At 59.9% G+C, this 19,093-nt stretch overlaps 2 protein-coding genes across 3 annotated transcripts; both read left to right on the forward strand.

Moving 5' to 3' along the window:
- The first annotated feature begins 1,261 nt into the window (after positions 1-1,261).
- Positions 1,262-5,098, forward strand: ALPG (alkaline phosphatase, germ cell). Its single transcript, XM_003274742.4, has 11 exons — positions 1,262-1,374; positions 1,467-1,583; positions 1,696-1,811; positions 2,003-2,177; positions 2,254-2,426; positions 2,684-2,818; positions 2,918-2,990; positions 3,111-3,245; positions 3,328-3,519; positions 3,739-3,855; positions 3,981-5,098. Exons 1-11 carry the CDS (start codon positions 1,308-1,310, stop codon positions 4,268-4,270), a joined length of 1,590 nt encoding a protein of 529 aa, XP_003274790.2. The 5' UTR covers positions 1,262-1,307; the 3' UTR covers positions 4,271-5,098.
- A 6,281-nt stretch (positions 5,099-11,379) lies between these two features.
- Positions 11,380-13,708, forward strand: LOC115832395 (DIS3-like exonuclease 2). 2 transcript variants are annotated; one of them, XR_004027891.1, is made up of 3 exons: positions 11,380-11,468; positions 12,180-12,266; positions 13,163-13,708. XR_004027891.1 is itself a non-coding variant. In XM_030803185.1 (3 exons), exons 1-3 carry the CDS (start codon positions 11,394-11,396, stop codon positions 12,392-12,394), a joined length of 228 nt encoding a protein of 75 aa, XP_030659045.1. In that variant the 5' UTR covers positions 11,380-11,393; the 3' UTR covers positions 12,395-12,403. The 2 variants fall into 2 exon arrangements, 1 of the variants encoding a protein (XP_030659045.1); XM_030803185.1 differs by lacking the exon at positions 13,163-13,708 and adding an exon at positions 12,329-12,403.
- The last annotated feature ends 5,385 nt before the right edge of the window (positions 13,709-19,093 follow it).

Consider the following 19,093-nt stretch of genomic DNA (forward strand, 5'->3'; position numbering starts at 1 on the left):
ACACCCTTGAGCACTCTGGTTCCTCTCCAAATCCATTTCTCCCGAATGTGGGCCCAGATTGGTGGCTCAAGTCTGGAACCCTAGCAGTGTTGAAGGATCGCTTGAGCCCAGGAGTTCAAGACCAGCATGGGTAACATAAGGAGATCCTGACTCTATACAAATTTTTGAAAATTAGCTGCAGGTAATGGAAGATACATGGGAGGCTGATGTGGGAGGATTGCTTGGGCCTAGGAGGTGTGGCATGATTGCACCACTGCACTCCAACCTGGGTGACAGAGCCAGACCCTGTCTCAAAAAAATACATAAATAATAATAATAAAACAGAGAAAAAAAATGATGGCAGGATATCTGAACTGCAGAAATACTTTTTAACTCAGCCTGAGGCTATCGAAACATCTGATCCCCATGTGAAAGGCTACAGTTCTGGGCGTGCTCAGGGCTCATGGAAAACAGAGTCCGCCCAGGCACCTTCTACCTGTGCAAGGGAACAGGTGTCAAAATCAAGGGCACAAGCTGCTCTGGAAGACCCAGCCCAGGCCTGTCTGGCCGAGGGCACTGGACTCTCCCCCACTGCGTCATCCAAGCATTAGTGCGAGTGCACCCACACAAACGCATACACAATCACACACAACACGTAAGCAACGGGCAGGACTGGCCCGGCCCCACTCAGTGTTGTCACCATTGGCCCCACAGCTGCCCACAGCCCTGGAGCTCTGGGCCTAGATTCCTGCCAGCCCCACCTGTCCAGACCAAGGCTAGATGATGGAGCAAGGGGGTGCCAGGGCAGCATAGCCCCCCATGTGCCCCTTTCCCACCGGGCCCAGGCTCCTGGCATCAGAAAGCTGAACCCAGTACCTGGCCCGGGCTGTGTGCTTCCAGCCTCCCCTCCTCTCGAAACCAGAACAGAGCCTGGCCCCAGCTCCCAGGAAATACAGAAAAAAAAAATAATGGGTGAGTGACAAGGTGTCTTGTTCCACACAAAACACAGTGAGCAGGGGTTGGGGGAGGGGCTCCTGGCTGCAGCGGGCACAATGCACTATACCCAAAACCCCACCCTTCCCTGGGGGACACCTGGTCCCACCCTGAGCTGCCCTCCTCAGGACCCCAGCCCCAGCCCAGCCCAGCCACACCCTGCCACTCCCTTCAGCCAGTGTGGCTTCAGGTCAAGAGGCTGGGCGGGGTCAAGGTGGCAACAAGGGGAGGGGCCAGGACACAGTTTTCCCTGATTTAAACCTAGGCAGCCTGGAGTGCAGCTCATACTCCATACCTGGGATTTCTGCCTCGCCGCTCTCCTACTGCTTCCAGACATGCAGGGGCCCTGGGTGCTACTCCTGCTGGGCCTCAGGCTACAACTCTCCCTCGGCATCATCCCAGGTAATGAGGCTCCCCCAGCTGCCCCTACACACACACGCACACAGGGCACCCCCAGCCCAGGCTGACCTGATCTTTGCTCTCCCCCTGGCCAGTTGAGGAGGAGAACCCGGACTTCTGGAACCGCCAGGCAGCCGAGGCCCTGGGTGCCGCCAAGAAGCTGCAGCCTGCACAGACAGCCGCCAAGAACCTCATCCTCTTCCTGGGCGACGGTGAGTGAGCAAGGCCTTCCAGCCCCGCAGCCCTCACAGCCCCAGCGCCCGGACCCTCGGTGCTTCCAGGACAACCCTGGGGACAAAGCCTCACACACTTCTGCTCCTTCAGGGATGGGAGTGTCTACGGTGACAGCTGCCAGGATCCTAAAAGGGCAGAAGAAGGGCAAACTGGGGCCTGAGACCTTCCTGGCCATGGACCGCTTCCCATACGTGGCTCTGTCCAAGGTAAGTGCTGGGCCACCTCAGAGTCCTCCAAGCAGAGAAGGGGAATCCTGGCTATGGAGTGTGGTAGGAGGGAGGGACCCTCAACAGCTGGGGCTCGAGTAAGGAGCTGGAGGCAGTTGGAATCCCAGAGGACAGAGATCAGGGTCTGTGTGTCTGCCCCAGAGAAGAGCTCAGAGTGTCTCTGTCCCCAGACATACAGTGTAGACAAGCATGTGCCAGACAGCGCAGCCACAGCCACGGCCTACCTGTGCGGGGTCAAGAGCAACTTCCAGACCATCGGCTTGAGTGCAGCCGCCCGCTTTAACCAGTGCAACACGACAAGCGGCAACGAGGTCATCTCCGTGATGAATCGGGCCAAGAAAGCAGGTGAGCTGGGGCCCCCTGCGGGGTCAGGACCAGGTCACAGACCTCCATCGCATATCCTGACCTCTGTCACCCTCAGGAAAGTCAGTGGGAGTGGTAACCACCACACGGGTGCAGCATGCCTCGCCAGCCGGCGCCTACGCCCACACGGTGAACCGCAACTGGTACTCGGATGCCGACATGCCTGCCTCGGCCCGCAAGGAGGGGTGCCAGGACATCGCCACGCAGCTCATCTCCAACATGGACATTGACGTAAGACCATAGGGCCAAGGGCTGGGGCTGGGCACAGAGCAGAGCAGCATGGGGCATGGGGCATCAGCTCAAACCCAGGCCACCAACAGCCTGATCTGGGCCAGCAGAGTCCGGAGGTGGGGTTGTGGGTGTAGAAGGTGAAACCCTGGCGGAGCCATTCCCGAAGCCTTGGGAAGGGGAGTCAGGGGCTGTGCATGAGGAAGTGGCACAGGGCCAGCCAGGTCCCCAAATCCACCTACTCCATCCTCTGTTCCCAGGTGATCCTAGGTGGAGGCCGAAAGTACATGTTTCCCATGGGGACCCCAGACCCTGAGTACCCAGATGACTACAGCCAAGGTGGGACCAGGCTGGACGGGAAGAATCTGGTGCAGGAATGGCTGGCAAAGCACCAGGTGATGGGGGCTGGCGGGTGCGGGGGGCACAGCAAGGGGAGGGCAGAGGTGTGGGGCTCAGGACTGTGGGCTGAGGCCTGGCTCTCTCCCTCCCTACAGGGTGCCCGGTACGTGTGGAATCGCACTGAGCTCATGCAGGCTTCCCTGGACCCGTCTGTGACCCATCTCATGGGTAATGACCCCCTTCCTGCCCTGGCATCCCTCAGATGGCACCTTCTGAGCCTGTGTGCACATCCGCCAGCACCCTCCCACCCCCAGCCTGCCAGTCACCACGGGACCCCTTGTCCCTCAGGTCTCTTTGAGCCCGGAGATATGAAATACGAGATCCACCGAGACTCCACACTGGACCCCTCCCTGGTGGAGATGACGGAGGCTGCCCTGCATCTGCTGAGCAGGAACCCCTGCGGCTTCTTCCTCTTCGTGGAGGGTGCGTGGTGGCCCCTGGGGAGTGGGGGTTGGGGGTTGGAGCAGGGCAGGTTCAGCATCTCCCCCCTCTGGCCTTCCTGCAGGTGGTCGCATCGACCATGGTCATCATGAAAGCAGGGCTTACCGGGCACTGACTGAGACGGTCATGTTCGACGACGCCATTGAGAGGGCGGGCCAGCTCACCAGCGAGGAGGACACGCTGACCCTCGTCACCGCTGACCACTCCCACGTCTTCTCCTTCGGAGGCTACCCCCTGCGAGGGAGCTCCATCTTCGGTAGGCCTGGGGAGAGTGGCAGGTGCTGCTGCATCAATCACATGGGTGAAATCCGAGCCTCAGTCTCCTCCTCTGTCAAATGGAAGTAATGCTGGCACCAGCCCTGTAGGGTCTCCTGAGGACTAAGCCCCTGACCAGGCAAAAAGTGGCGGTGCCGAGCACGTGGGAGACACTCCACAGCTGTGTTCAGCTCAACCACAGGGACCCCTCTCTCTGCAGGGCTGGCCCCTGGCAAGGCCCGGGACAGGAAGTCCTACACGGTCCTCCTATACGGAAACGGTCCGGGCTATGTGCTCAAGGACGGCGCCCGGCCGGATGTTACCGAGAGCGAGAGCGGTGAGTGCTGCGGGGTGGCCCCCTGAGGGGGACCAGGGTGCCAAGGATGGGGGGCTGGCGGGAAGGGGTCACCTCTTGTCTGTCTGGAACTGAACCCTCCTACCGGAACTGAACCCTCCTCCCAGGGAGCCCCGAGTATCGGCAGCAGTCAGCAGTGCCCCTGGACGGAGAGACCCACGCAGGCGAGGACGTGGCAGTGTTCGCGCGCGGCCCGCAGGCGCATCTGGTTCACGGCGTGCAAGAGCAGAGCTTTGTAGCGCACGTCATGGCCTTCGCTGCCTGCCTGGAGCCCTACAAGGCCTGCGACCTGGAGGCCCCCACCTGCTCCACCAACGCCGCGCACCCGGGGACGTCCGTGATCCCCGCGTTGCTTCCTCTGCTGGCAGGGACCTTGAGGACGGCCACTGCTCCCTGAGTGTCCCGTCCCTGGGGCTCCTGCTTCCCCATCCCGGAGTTCTCCTGCTCCCCACCTCCCGTAGTCCTGCCTGGCCATCACCTGGAGCTGTCACCCCGGAGTCGCCACACAGAAGTCTTTCCATGGAACCTTCCCCTCCCCGTGCACCCTGGGAACTGAGCCCTTGACACCACGCCCTTTGCTCTATCTTGCTCTTCAAATTTTGGCCCCCAACTCCAGGGACTGGGGATTTGTGCCTGGCAGCTACCTGCATTTCAGGAAAAGAGGAGGCTCAGATCATGCAGCCCCCGCCCATATCTGAGGTGGATCAGGCAGGCTCTCTCCCTGGGGACGAGGCACCCAGACCTACAGCCCCCTGCGCCTTTCTTAACTTCAGTCATGGCAGCACCTGAGGGACACAAGGACTTGGATGCATCAGGATGCCTGGAGAAGCGTGGCTTCCTGCCACCCTGCAACCCACCCTGCCAGCCAAGGAGGCTGCTGTGGTGGGGTCCCCAGGAGGGCTTTGACACAGTCCTCTGCTGTCCCTCCACTGGGCTAATTCTACACCCCTGCGCCCCTCCTAGGGGCCCATGAGGGAGAGAGGCTTGCCCCAAGTCACAGCCACTCAGATGCTCGAAGACCCCTAAGGTCCCTTCCAGCACCCACCTGAGTTCCGAGGAGCACCTGGGAAGCTCTGGGTGCAGGATAGCAGCCCAGAGTCCATGGCCCCTCCTAGGCCATCTGGGCGCTGGGCATGGATTTCTCAACAAAGAAGACTATTACCTCCCCTCCCCGGGCCTCCATTCTTCTGGGAAACACAAAGCACTAATAAAAGGAAGTGTTAGAAAATGTAATGCCAGGCCGGGCGCGGTGGCTCACGCTTGTAATCCCAGCACTTTGGGAGGCCGAGGCGGGCGGATCACGAGGTCAGTAGATCGAGACCACAGTGAAACCCCGTCTCTACTAAAAAATGCAAAAAATTAGCCGGGCGTGGTGGCAGGCGCCTGTAGTCCCAGCTACTCGGAGAGGCTGAGGCAGGAGAATGGCGTGAACCCGGGAGGCGGAGCTTGCAGTGAGCCGAGATTGCGCCATTGCACGCCAGCCTGGGCGATAGAGCGAGACTCCGTCTCAAAAAAAAAAAAAAAAAAAAAAAAGAAAATGTAATGCCAGTACTACTTCCTAGGATAAAAATCATGAGTGGGCCGGGCGCGGTGGCTCACGCCTGTAATCCCAGCACTTTGGGAGGTCGAGGCGGGTGGATCACAAGTTCAGGAGATTGAGACCATCCTGGCTAATGCGGTGAAACCCTGTCTCTACTAAAAATACAAAAAATTAGCCGGGCATAGTGGCGGGCACCTGTAGTCCCAGCTACTCGGGAGGCTGAGGCAGGAGAATGGCGTGAACCCAGGAGGCGGATCTTGCAGTGAGCAGAGATCGCGCCACTGCACTCCAGCCTGGGCGACAAAGCAAGACTCCGTCTCAAAGAAAAAAAAAAAGTCATGAGTGAATGTGGACACAGTGGCTGGAGGGGTGGATAACACAAGCCAGGAGGGGATGCTGAGGAGCAGATGATTGAGCAGGAGACCTGAACAGAGTGGGGGCTTAAGCAAGGCAGCACAGCAGCACAAAGGCCCTGGGGCAGTGCCAGCAGGCTGTCTGGGAGGCCAGGGGCTGGATCAGAGGGTCGGTAGATGGGAGAAAGCTTGAGGGGTCAGGAGGGTGGGGGACATGGGGGACCGTGAAGTCTAGGTAGAGGGGTGTGGTCGGAGGTCTTTGAGGAGGGCTGTGACCTGCCCTGGCTGGGAAATGAGCACTCTGGCTGCTGCTAGGAGAAGGGTCTGGTGTTTTGGGTGGAGGGTGGGGGTGGCAGAGGGTAGAGGTAAGAGCTGGGGAAGGAGCTGACTCCAGGTGCTTCTGACCTCCCTGCGAAAGCATTCTGGAGCACCCATCCCAATACAGCAATACTTAGTGAGTATCACACTTGCCCCAAGAGAACATTGAAAAGAATTAAATGAAGGTGAAATCAACCACATTTTCCAGGAAAGTTTACACTATTACAAATTTATTTGTACATTTACAATGGTACAAGGAGCATTTTGTCAACATGGTGAAATTCTGTCTCTACAAAAAATACAAAAATTAGCCAAGCTTGGTTGCCCATGTCTGTGGTCCCAGCTACTCAGGAGGCTGAGGTGGGAGGATTGTCTGGGGCCTGGGAGGGTGGAGGCTGCAGTGAGGTGTGATCACATCACTACACTCCAGCCTGGGTAACAGAGCAAGGCCCTGTCTCAAGAAGAAAAAAAAACAAGACTTTATGCTCACTAGAAATACTAGAATGATTGAATACTTCTTTATGAAAATTGAATTAACATTGTAAAATGTCTATTTGCCAGGCATGGTGGTTCAATGCTTGCAATCCCAGCACTTTGGGCGGAAAAGAGGTTAGGATTGCTTGAGTTCAGGAGTTCCAGACCATCCTGGGCAAAACGATGAGACCTCACCTCTACATATTTTTGTTTAGTGTTGAGGCAGAGTCTCACTCTGTCTCCCAGGCTGAAGTGCAGTGGCAGGATCTAGGCTCACGGCAAACTCCACCTCCTGGATTCAAGTGAATCTCCCGCCCCAGCCTCCCATGTAGCTGGGATTACAGGCGCCTGCCACCATGCCAGGCAAATTTTTGAATTTTTAGTAGAGATGGGGTTTCACTATGTTGGCCAGGCTGGTCTCGAAATCCTGACCTTAAATGATCCACCCGCCTTGGCCTCAGAAAGTGCTGGGATTACAGGCATGAGCCACCATACCCAGCCCCAAATTTAGCCAGGCCAGGTGGCACGTGCCTGTCGTCCCAGCTACTTGGGAGGCTGAGGTGGGAGGATCACCTGAGCCCAGGATAGTCGAGGCTGCAGTGAGCTGAGATTTTGCCACTGCACTCCAGTCTGAGTAACAGACCAAGACCCTGTCTCAAAACAAAACATGTATTTGAGAACCTGGGTTTCAGGACAGTTTTTTCAATCCTGGGTTTCAGTGGCTGTCACAAAAATATGGGAGGTGAACAGAGAAGATAGAGTCCATTAGTTGGCCTTACTAAATTATCATACTCATTGTTAAATTCCATCCATCAAATATGCAAAGCTTTCTGGTAAAATCCAGCTAGTATATTTCTATCTTCCCAGTTGTCAGTTAGTTCCTCTTTCTAACCAATGTGGAGGTGCTGCATGATTATATTTTACATGAGTGCTCACACCCACGGACTTCTATTATTTAAAGCTGGACAAATTTTAAAATAGATTGTTCTGCTATTAGATTATTCTGTTATCTAGGTTTTTGTTTTTTGTTTGATGTTTTTGTTTTTCATGTGTAGGTATAAGGGTTTATCTGTCAGCTACATTATTGACCACAAAATCAAGTGCCATGAAAATATTTTCAAACTTCTATTCAAAAGTATGCATTTTCCTTAGCATGAGTTTTCATTGAAAGATAATTACCTTCTCATTTTGTCATTGAAATGACATCTTTTTTTTTTTTTTTTTGAGACGTTATCTCGCTTTGTCACCCAGGTTGGAGTGCAGTGGCGCGATCTCGGCTCACTGCAAGCTCCGCCCCCCGGGTTCACGCCATTCTCCTGCCTCAGCCTCTCCCAGTAGCTGGGACTACAGGCACCCGCCACCACGCCCGGCTAATTTTTTGTATTTTTTAGTAGAGACGGGGTTTCACCGTGGTCTCGATCTCCTGACCTCGTGATCCGCCCGCCTCGGCCTCCCAAAGTGCTGGGATTACAAGCGTGAGCCACCGCGCCCGGCCTGTTGCTTTTTCTTTAGAGGAACATTTGTGCACTGTGGGAACCTCTGTTTCTACCAGCGTCACCCTTGCTGTGGGGAGTGTGTACCGTGTGCGGGGGGGCCACTGTCTGCCACAGCATGTGAGGGGCTCGCTGAGCCTCATACCTGCCCTCCCCCTCCCCGCCCCCTCCTGCCCCAGGGAGGCCCAGACCCAGGGAGAAGCGGTGCTGGGAGTGAGTGCTGAGGAGCTGGGGTCCTGGCCCTGCAGCCGCTGTCACAGCACAGCCCCACCCCAGACCTTCAGAGTGGTGGGGCCCTGGTGGTGCAGGCTCCAGACGCTTGGCCGATGCCAGGCCTGGATCCAAGGCCCCGTCTCCGAGGCCTTAGCTTGCTGTTCTAGAAGGTGATGCTGGCTGGCAGCCATTCCCAGCCCCTCGGAGAGCAGTTGTCAGGCAGTCCCTGAGCTCCAGCGCCCCATCCCCAGCAAGGCCCAGTGATCTCATGCCTGTGCCTCTGGCGCTGGGAGGAGCGGGGTGACACTAGGGCCGGTGCCCACATCAGAGGATGAAGGTCTGAGGCCAGGGCAGGGGGCAGGGTGCCCTCCCGTCCAGCAGCCCCAATGCCCACTCGGCCCCCTTCGGGGCTCCCGTGGCCCAGAGTGTGGAGCTGCGTGGCCTGACCACCCAGGATAGCTTGGGGTGTTTCGGAGGTTTGGCTGCCCAGGCTGTGCACCTAGCACAGCTCCCCAGGAGAGGGAGGGAGGAGGTCAGGGGAGAGGGCCCTGCTGACCGGGTCATCTCTGGCCCTGGGTTCCCACAGGAGCGCCTGGGCTCTAAGCTGGAGCTGCCCCATCCCAGGACCTTGGGGAGGAAGAGGCTGGGCGCCACCTGCTGGCCCATCAGAGAATTGACAGGGCGGGGGACTGTGGAGCCTGTGCTGGCCGCAGATGAGAGCCCTGACCCCATCCACCCTGCACCGTCCAGTTCAGTTCTCCCACCTGTGGTACGGGGTCCCATTTGCAATGGTGAATCCTGAACTTGGTACAACTCTGGCTGCTGGCAGCTGGGCTTGGCATGCACCTTCCTGTCCCCAAACTCCACTGGGGACCTCCCTTCCAGCCACCCCGGGGCGTCACCACCACAGCCAGGTGTCAGCCCCAACTTCATTCACTCCTGCTCAGAGCCCACCTCTTCTCTCTGCCCCCATCTGCTACCTGCAGCATCAGAAGGACATGAGGGCAGCAAACAGCCCCTGCAGCTGTCCTCAAACATCATGGCCAAGGCTGCACCTGGGAAGCGGACTCTCTGCGGTGCCAGCTCCCTCCTCAGTGCCCTTGACCTTTGTCTGGGTCCCTGCTTGATGTGGCCCAACTGGCTGGGCCAGAGCTCCACAGTCACTGTCCTGACTCCCAGCCCCCCAGAGGGAGGGAGAGGCTGAGACCGCAAGGGAAGCAGAGACTCAGCCACACCAAGGGCCCTGGCAAGGTGGACCTGTCCTCCAAAGCCTCACCAGGCTTCACGTTCAAGGTCACCAAGAGTGCACTTGTTCACTGTTGAGGGCAGGGGTGACTCCTGGGACTGTGCTGGGGTCCAGGGAGGGCAGGTAGCGGAGTTGCCAGGGAAGCAGCTCGGCTGAGGTCTGTGGTCTTGGCAGGGGCTTCCGCAGAGGCCCCACCCTCTCCCTGTCCCCTCCCTCCTGTCCTTGTCCTCATGTTTACTGAAGACTATGAGAAGGGATGTGGAGAGCCCCTGCAGGAACTGAAAGCAGGAGCCTGGCTCAGCCCCAAAGGCCCCCAGACATTCAGTTCCTAAGCCCATAGGGTGGGGCATGGGCATAGAGGAGAAACCAGGGCTGCCCCACACAGCCCTGCTCCTTCATCCTGCCTGCCTGGTGGCCTTAGGCCTGCAGCCTCAGAGCAACCCGGTATAGGGCCATGCTGCCACCTGCTGGACACACTGCAAAATGCAACCCAGGGTCGGCCTGGAGGCTCCAGGTGTCCCTCTTCCCCCAGGCCTGCAGCTGGACTGAAGGGAAAAGGGAGCACCAGGGAACAGCGCGGGTGCTCCTGCCCTGGAGGATTGTCCGACTGCGTGGGGAGGAAGTCCAGAACCGTGCCTGGCACATGGTAATCTTTGTGGAATGAATGAACGAATGAATGAATGAACTATGCATTTGATGCTTTTCGGTGATGATGACTCAACCAAGATAGATCACATGAGCCATTTTCCAGCAGGAACTGGTACTCCTCTCGCGCTGACAAGATGTAAGTACGAAATCTAAATAAGATTCCAATGGCACTAGACAGTGACATAGGTGACCCTAGCTATAAATACTCGTGGAAGGGAATTCCGTCTGACATTCAGGGAAGACTTGGAGCGGGGCAAGGGGACGGGATTGATGGCAGGAATGAGATTCATAGGGCGTGTGTGGGAGATCCCTGGCTGGCCATGTGTGGGGAGGAGGGGCAACAGGAAAGCAGTGCCTGGATCTCGAGAGACTTGGCCGGCTCAGTCCTTCCATCGGGAGCCACGTTCATTCACAGCGACTGTTGAGTCTAACAACATTCAAGTACAGCAAAGCCGGAGCAGCAGGCCCTGAAAGGGTGACTCCGGGGTCTCACCCCACCCTGACTTCTTCCCTCCTGCTGCCTCAGACTCTCCTGTCCACCCTCAGAGACCCTGTCGGGAGGCTTCCCTCCAACAAGGCACCATCTCCAGGGAGAAGGGAGCCCAGCACTCCTGGTCCTGTGGGGTCCTCAGTCCACTCACCACTGTGACATGCCCCAGGGAGTCCTCGGACTAGGGCCTGGGCTGGGCCCACCTGGGTTCCTGTGGCCTGGGTGGGCACGGTGCCCTCTTACAGCCAGGGCTGCCCGAGAGTTCCAGGCATCCTGTCACTCAGCAGAGATCTTTCCTGGCTGCCTTCTCTGGATTGGGTGGGCTGCTGAGCTCTGGGGCTGCCACAGTGAATTGGACAGGGGCTGTCCCTACTCTCCAGGGTCTAGTGGAGGAGCCGGCATGGAGCTAACCAGTCAGAGGAGAAGGCTGTGTAGACCGACTGGTGCAGGGGAGACCATGGGGGTGCTGGGCAAGACAGGGACTCGGTGGAACACAAGAGATGAGGCAGCTGGGAGGTTGTCTTTAAGCTGAGACCTGAAGGGTGACAGACAGCCAGGCAGGCTGCAGCGTGGGAAAGCCTGCGCACCTGTCCCCCAACCCCAGCAGTCCCTCCCATCCCACCCACCCTCTGCAGGCTCGTGGAGGAGTTCATGCTCTTGGCCAACATGGCAGTGGCCCACAAGATCCACCGCGCCTTCCCCGAGCAGGCCCTGCTGCGCCGGCACCCCCCCGCCCCAGACAAGGATGCTCAATGACCTGGTGGAATTCTGCGACCAGATGGGGCTGCCCGTGGACTTCAGCTCCGCAGGAGCCCTCAATGTAAGTGGTGGGCAGGATTCAGGGGAGGCCCTGCTTGGGGGAAAGAAGAGAAAGACCTGGAAGGTAGGGGGTCCAGCGGCCTCTGCTTCTCCCCAGAGTCCCTCCCCTTCAGCCAGGTCTCTCCTGTAGGGAAGGAGGCCCTGGGAGAAGGGGCCCCTCTGAGTCCCAGGGGCCCTGACAACGGGACCTGCCCCCTCACCAGGACTGTGCCAAGCGGGGGGGAACCCTGGAGGCCTAGCAGAGGGCAAGGGTCCTGTGGCCAGAAAGGGCTGGTCTTGGGCCCAGAGGCTTTCAGAGTGGGGGCTGGAATCATAGGAATCCCGGGAATGTTGCTGGTGGTACTTTCAGGTGCTCCCTGCCTGGGGCAAAGCTAAGAAACCCAGGGCCTTGGCTCTGGTCCTGGAGGAGGGAGACATCTCACCCAGGCCCGACCCTAGGAGGGGAAGGCAGGTGCCCTAGGCCAGACAGCTGGAGCCCAGTGAGTCCAGGCCAGCCAGCAAAAACATGGAAGGGACTGACCTCAGGCCAGTGTGGGCCACAGGCTGTGGGCGGCTGCCCCCTCTCCCCACCCATCCCCTCTGAGCAGGGCTGAGCCCCACAGGCAACTCCTCCCCCCAGAGCCGGGCATGAGGTGCTCAGCGGATGACAGGGCCCAGAGTCCCTCCCCGAGCTGGACCACACGTCACACAGGTTTCTGGGATTTGCTTCTAGAAAAGCCTGACCCAAACATTTGGAGATGACAAGTACTCACTGGCCCGGAAGGAGGTGCTCACCAACATGTGCTCCCGGCCCATGCAGGTAAGGAGGGCCCAGCCCCGTCTCCATGCAGGTAAGGAGGGCCCAGCCCCATCCCCATGCAGGTAAGGAGGGCCCAGCCCCGTCCCCATGCAGGTAAGGAGGGCCCAGCCCCGTCCCCATGCAGGTAAGGAGGGCCCAGCCCCGTCCCCATGCAGGTAAGGAGGGCCCAGCTCCAGCCTCCCCCACTCCCAGGAGCACACTGGCCCCAGACCTGTGACCTCCACGTGCAAGCACAGCCCCCCACCGTTCCTGTCTGCTCTGGACATGGCTGGGTGGATGGGGGCTGCTCCTCTTCTGCCAGAGGGTGGGAGAGGAGGCCGACCCCAGGCAGCACCTAGGAGGGGGCACCCTGAGCCTCTTGAGTTTGAGCTGCTGCCTCCTGCTCAGACTCGCTCAAGGACAGTGTGCCCTGGAGCTGAGGGGCTACTGAGACCTCCTGTCAGGCTGGGGTCCTGGAGGAAAGACAGGGTCCCATGTGGCTTCCTGTCCCAGGGAACACTCCTCACCCCCCATCCCCACATGTGGAGTCCAGAACCAGCTGTCGGCCTCTGGCCAGTGTGGGAAAGAAGCGTACTTGGCCGGGGGCCTAGGCCTGGGCCTGCAGGGAGGTGGCAGGCTGTGGGGTGGACAGCTGGGCTTGCTCTGGGATGCCTGTCCCAGCCCCCAAGGCTGAGCTTCACCCGTGCAGGGCCCGAGCATCCTGGGACCAGGACACCAGAGGACCCTTGGGTCAGCGGGAGCAGTGGATGCTGATGGGTCTGCTCTTGGCCCCGGCCCAGCCCAGGGGCAGGGACAGGCTGTATTTTAGGGGCTCGGTCACTCGGCAGATTCAATCTGTTCACAAGAACTGGATGGCTTCAGCTGACCTCAGCGGATTTATTTTCTGACACTTCAAGCTCTGCTGGGTTTGAAGCCATCAGGGCCTGCTTGGACCTGGCCGCCGTGACCTGCCCCCAGTCACAAGTGTCTGCCCGGCCAAGCACCTGCGGCACCCACAGCGGAGAGGGGCTGGGCCGTGCCCATTGGGCTCTCTCTGTTCTACACTGCAGTGGCTCTAGGCCTTGCAGAGAAGGCACAGCAGCCCCTAAGTCTCAGAACTGCCTCTGGCTCTGCCCTGCTGGGGCCCCTGCCATGCCCCTGCCTTTAACGCCACCACCTCCAAGGAGGTACAAGCCAAGCTGGAGCTCCAGAGATCGCAGCCACTCCTGAGTCAGCCAGAGCCTGAAAAGGCTGCATTCTCCTGGCTCGCCTCCCAGGGAGCTCAGAGGCGCCCTTGCCCGCGAATCCGATGGCAGAGAGTTACCAGGTCTGCGGTGCTCCTGTTCCTCAGCCCCGGGAACTGGGGTGGGGACAGGGCAGGGCGGCAGCAGAGAGCACAGAAAGGTGTGAGGGGGCACGCAGTCCCCAGTGAGCTTCTGCATCAGGACACCAGGGCTGTCCCAGGGATGGCTGGGCCCACCTTCCCCGGAGACTTGCCCCCGGCTTAACCCAGGGCCCAGCAGGGGCTGGAAGGGAAGTGGAGTTAGGGAGCTGAGCAGGTCACCACCAGCTGTGCCCTGGGTTCCAGGGCCCGTGTGCACAGAGTAACGGGAGCCGGCCGTCTGTCTGGCCAAGGGCACAAGAGGGTGAGTGTGTACAGCAGCCAGGGAGCAAGGGAGCCAACGAGACACACAGGAGCGACCTTGGACCTCTGCGAGGAACCCGTTCACTTGCCCACAGGCAGTAGCACTGGCCTTGACACCCAGCCCTGAAAGCTCAGGGACTGCAGGACAAGCAGCGTCAGGGGCTGTGGCCCCAGCTGGGCCGGGCTGTGTACTGGTCCCTAGAGACTCTGGGTATCTCCCCTGCCCCAGTCCTGCCTCCTGCCCAGCACGAGGGCCTTTGGAACTCAGCCCTCTGTGTCTCAGCCCCCGGGAGGGTCAGGTGGTCAGAGACGAGAAGGGCCGAGGCTGGCAGGCCGGAAACTGCCTCCCTTGGCTGCTGTGGGGTGGAGTACCAGGGGGCACAGAGGTGCTTGGGTGAAGCGTGGCTTCAGCTGGGTGGGATCAATGCCAGAGGGGATGAGGTCAGCTCCGACCAAAGGTGTGTGTAGGTCCGAGAGGAAGCGCCAGGAGCCTGAGGCCTGTGTTGCACAGGGCAGGGAATGGCATCCTGGGCTTTCTCGCCTGCCTCCCACTCTAGCCAGATGGAGCAATGGACTTGGCCTCCTTGAACAAAGACCCACAGCCTCCTCAGCTTCTGCTTGTGTCTCCAGCAGACAGCGTCTGCAGCCCCCGGTCATACATGGCCACAGCCTTCTCTCTCCTCCTTCCTGGGCCAGAGTAGCAGCCCCAGCCCCATGCTGGGGAGGGGTAGACCAGAGAGGGTTCCCTCCTGGTGGTTCCCAGCAGTGACTCAGCAGCGACAGCACATGTCTGGGCCATTCTCAGTGCTGCTGCCTTGAGGGCATTTGGGAGGTCCAGGCAGGCCAGATTTGTCTCCTGCAGAGAAGTATGGGCACCCCGGGCTCTGCCCAGCCTCCTGGCCTCCCCTTGGGTCCCCTTGTGCAGAAAGGGGCACTGGTCCTGGCCCTGGTCCTTCCTGGCTTTGCTTAGCAGCCAGCAGCCTGTCAGGTCTGTGCACACCAAGGCTGCCGATAGCAAGGCTGTGGGTGGCACAGGCCCTCCGGGACTGGCCGGAAAGCTCTGGGCTGGCCAGGCTCTGACCCGCCCTGCAGATGGCACTGTCCTTCTGCTCGGGGCTGCTGCGGGACCCGGCACAGTTCAGGCACTACGCACTCATCATGCCCCTGTACACACACTTCACCCACAGTGGGTGCTCGGCCCAAGACCATTCGGCAGTGACGGTGGAGGTCGGCGACCCAAGCGTAGGGGAACCTGGCCTGAGAACTCTCCCTACAGGCCGGTGCTGTGGAAGCTGCAGGGGGTCCACAGCCAGCCCTGGACACAGCCGAGAGGAGGGCGCTGACCTTGGAGGGCTGCTTTCTGCTGCCCTGGGAGCTGGGTGCTGGGGTCCTAATCTGTCACCTGGGGCGGAGCAACATGCAGCCCATCCCCCAGCCATCGCCCTTTCCCACTCCCCAACCCCCACCCTCATGCCCCATACAACACCGCCCACAACCCCGCCCCCTCTTCCCAGGCTATAGGGAGCGACTAGACATGGCGCCCGATACCCTGCAGAAGCAGGCAGACCACTGCAATGACTGCCGCATGGCGCCCAATCGTGTGTAGGAACTCAGCACCGGTCTCTTCTTTGCCGTTCTGGTCAAGGTGAGCCCTCCAGCCTGGTGCCCCTCACCTCCCTCTGGCTCCTGACCCTCCTGGGCACCTACTCACCAGGAGGCCTCGAGCCCAGGGCAGGGCCAGGAGGTGCCATGGCTGCAGCACTGTCCCTGCAGGAGAGTGGCCCCCTGGAGTTGGAAGCCATGGTGATGGGCGTCCTGAACCAAGCCTTCGACGTGCTGGTGCTGCGCTACGGCGTGAGGAAGCGCATCTACTGCAACGTGAGTGCCCTGGGAGAGCCCGGGAGTGGGCGGGGCAGCCCAAGCCATCCCGCACTGGAGGGGTACACGCTGTGATGGGTCACACTCCACCCCTCACTCCCCCCGCCCTAGCACAAAGCCCACCTGATGGGCCTTGCTGAGACGCCCAGCTCTCCCACCTGGGATGGTGGCTCCAGGCCCAGGGTCAGGCCTGGCCCCCTTCCCCAAGGACCCAGGAACCAGAGAGCAGGCCCCTCCATGGCCAGTACAGCTCGGCAGGGTGTGCAGGCTTTGGGGACTGTGTCTATAAGAACATGAAGGAATGAAAGGCCAGAGAATGGTCCTTGGCCGCTCTGGAAACTGTGTCCCCTGAAGACAAGGAAGAGAGCTGTCCGTGGCTCCGCTTCTGCCCTGAGTGACTGTTGATTCACCGTTCTCTCCAAGGGGACATGGGCCTGTCCTAACGCCGCCTTAGGGGCTTGGCTCCAGCTGGCCCTGGGGTCTGCAGGTCACCACCTGGCCCCTGTGCCTCGCTTTGAATTTCCTAACATCCAGGGTGCCCTGGGAGTACAGTGCCCAGCCCGTTGTGCGCAGTAAACATGGTGTACATAACCTGGAGCTGGGCAGAATAGGAAGGACAGAGTCCCCCAGTGGACCCTTGGGGCTCTGCGTGCTGCCGTTCAAGCCTAGCTCACCCTGCAGTGGGCCCAGCCCCACCTGCACTGACAGATGGCACCAGCAGGGAGCGCAGTGCTCCACCACCACAGTTCTCTGTCCCTACCTCAGTGCAGTCAGCCCTGGACGCCCTCACCACTTGCCCCCAATAGCACACAGAGCCAGGGGCCTTCCCAGCCCCCACCCCTGGCCCTTGGTCACTGTCACCTGCTGTCTCAGCCGAAGGTGGCCTGGCAGGGCCTCCCTGAATCTCCCTCCAGCCAGGTAGGGGTGGGCCAGGGCCGAGGGCTGCCTCCAAGCAGTAAAGCCCTCCAGGGTGGTAGGGCAGGTGGCCCCCTCTGTGTCCCGTCCCCCTTGGTCCTGGCAAACCCTCACCTGCCTATTGCGGTGCCCCCTGCCCTCTTCTGTGTCCCCTGGGCTCCCCCAGCACTGCAGCCTCCTGGGTGCAGGACCCCCAAGCCCTCCCAGCTCACCCAGACCCTTCCTGAGGGTCCTGCTTTCTGGCACCACCTTCCCTTCCTTGGGGACAACCACAGTGGAGAGAGGCGGGCTCTGCGTGTCCCGCTAATGCACGGGTGCTGGCCTTCTGGGGTCTTTTTAAGAACCTGATGAAAGCTATGAGTTTACAAGCAAGAAATTGTCTGGCACCGTTTTCACCAACAACATGCCCTGAAGGCGGACCCGGGCCCTCAGGTTGTGTTTCATAAGCCTTGGGAGCGCTCAGGATGCATCTGACTTCCCAGCTCTGCCCTGACCCAGGGCATTCATCCCGGAGCAGGCCCCCGTTACAGACAGGCGAGCAGAGGCTTCCAGAGGCCAAGGGAGGATCCTGGGGGTCCTTCTGCAGGGCCGGAGGCAGAGCTGCGCCTCGTTATCAGGCCCTGCCGTCTTTGTCCCCTCACGGCCAGGCTCTGCACAGGTCATCACCATCTTCAGCCTGGTGGAGTTGGTCCTGCGGGCAGCCATGGCCCTCTCGTATAGTGCTGTCCTGAGGCAGCCGAGCAACCAGAGCCACCTGGGCCCCGAGGAAGAGGAGGAGGAGTAGGTCGAGTTTGAAAAGGAACCTGAGGGCTGATGTGCTGGCCAAGCTCGGCCGACCCTCCTGCCCCACCCCGCTAGCTTTAGGAATAGGACCTGTTGACACCAAGGGGGATTTTTAATTTAGATTTTAACAACTCAAGGGTTTGCTTTTGGTTTTACTTTTGCATTTTATTTAGTGTTTGCAGCTCAGTTTTTAAACAAACTGCAGGGGAGAGGATGGAGCTGGAATGAAGGCTGAGACCTGGCCAGCAATGAGACTGGCTCCCCGTCTGCCCGGGTCCCACTGCCTTCTCCAGCCCAGGGAATGGGGCCTTTTCTGCAAATCAGTGTCAGGGAATAAAATCAAGTGTGGAGTGCCATCTGGTGTGTGGAGCACCTCTGGGAAGCCTGGGCAGTGGAATGCCCCTTGCACCCAGGGCAAGGGACCCAGGTCAGGCTCCACCCCTCACTGCTGAGCCGATGTCACCGCCCGGAACCTTCCTGTCAGTTCCAGCACGATTCAGAGTCGGCTACGTGGCAGATTGATGCCGGAGTCTCATTCTGCCTGATTAAAAATGTAATTAGTATGCAGGACTGAGAGCGCTCCCGTCACCCTGACGCATGTGACTGTGTCCAACCCTGCCCCCACTTCCTCTCTGCACCAGCTCCGCAGGGCCTGGTGGGGGTCATGGGTCCTGCAACACCCTCTCCCCGCAGTTCCTTGGTCAACACTCTGAATGGCCCTGTCTATACCCTGGGTCTGAGTCAGTGCCCTGGCAGCTCCAGGCCCAATCCTGCGTTCTGGGGACAGAAGCAGGCCTGGGCCTCGGGGAGGGGACGAGGGCCCTCCAGTGCCTTGCCAACCTGGCCCCATTGCCCACCCAGTGTCCCGAGCACCCACGGATCCCACCTGCATCGGTCCCAGGCAGAGCTGGCCGGCCACTGGGCAGTCCCTTCCCCAGCCAGCCTGACCCCAGCCTGCACTCCTCCCCCTCTGTGGGGGAAGCTCCGTGGCTTGGCTTCCCCGAGAACTGCCAGAAACTAGGATGAAAGCCGTGGTGAGCACGGCCTCTGTTCCCCCGCACCATTTCCTGGGGTGTCAGGATTAACAAGCTCATTTGATCTGGTTACAGTGAATTTTCTTCAAAGAAACACTCAATAGGGTCCCTTGTCAGAGTGCCTCGCAGCGCCTGAACGACAGTGGGCACGGCTGCCTTTGTTCTGCCACCGTCAGACGGGGCTGGCTGTGGGAGGCAACCAAAGACATCCCGCACCTGCCCTCGGAGCCTTTCCCTCCTGCAGGGCTCAGCCACCTCAGGCAGCCTTCAGTCTGTGTGTCCTGCCACCCCGGAGATGTCCCAGAGGCCACGGTCACCCCATCTGTTCCTGTCCCCAGAACCTTCTCCTAGAGCCAAGTATCTGCGGGGACAGGCGAGCGTCTGGGGGTTTGGTGTTGGGGTGGAGAAGGCTGTGGGGTGCTGCCCCGGCCCAGGCAGCCTGACTGTGAGAGCCCCAAACAGAAGACATCCCAGCCCCTTCCCCTCCCCTCTATGCTGCCCACCCTCTGAGGAGCAGTGGCCAAGTTCCTCTCTGGGCTTCTCAGGCCAGGCTGGCCCTGTCCCCCAGGGCCTCCCACAAAGCCTGGGAGCTG

Source organism: Nomascus leucogenys, chromosome 22a (assembly GCF_006542625.1).
Source record: "Nomascus leucogenys isolate Asia chromosome 22a, Asia_NLE_v1, whole genome shotgun sequence".
Taxonomy (NCBI): Eukaryota; Metazoa; Chordata; class Mammalia; order Primates; family Hylobatidae; genus Nomascus; species Nomascus leucogenys.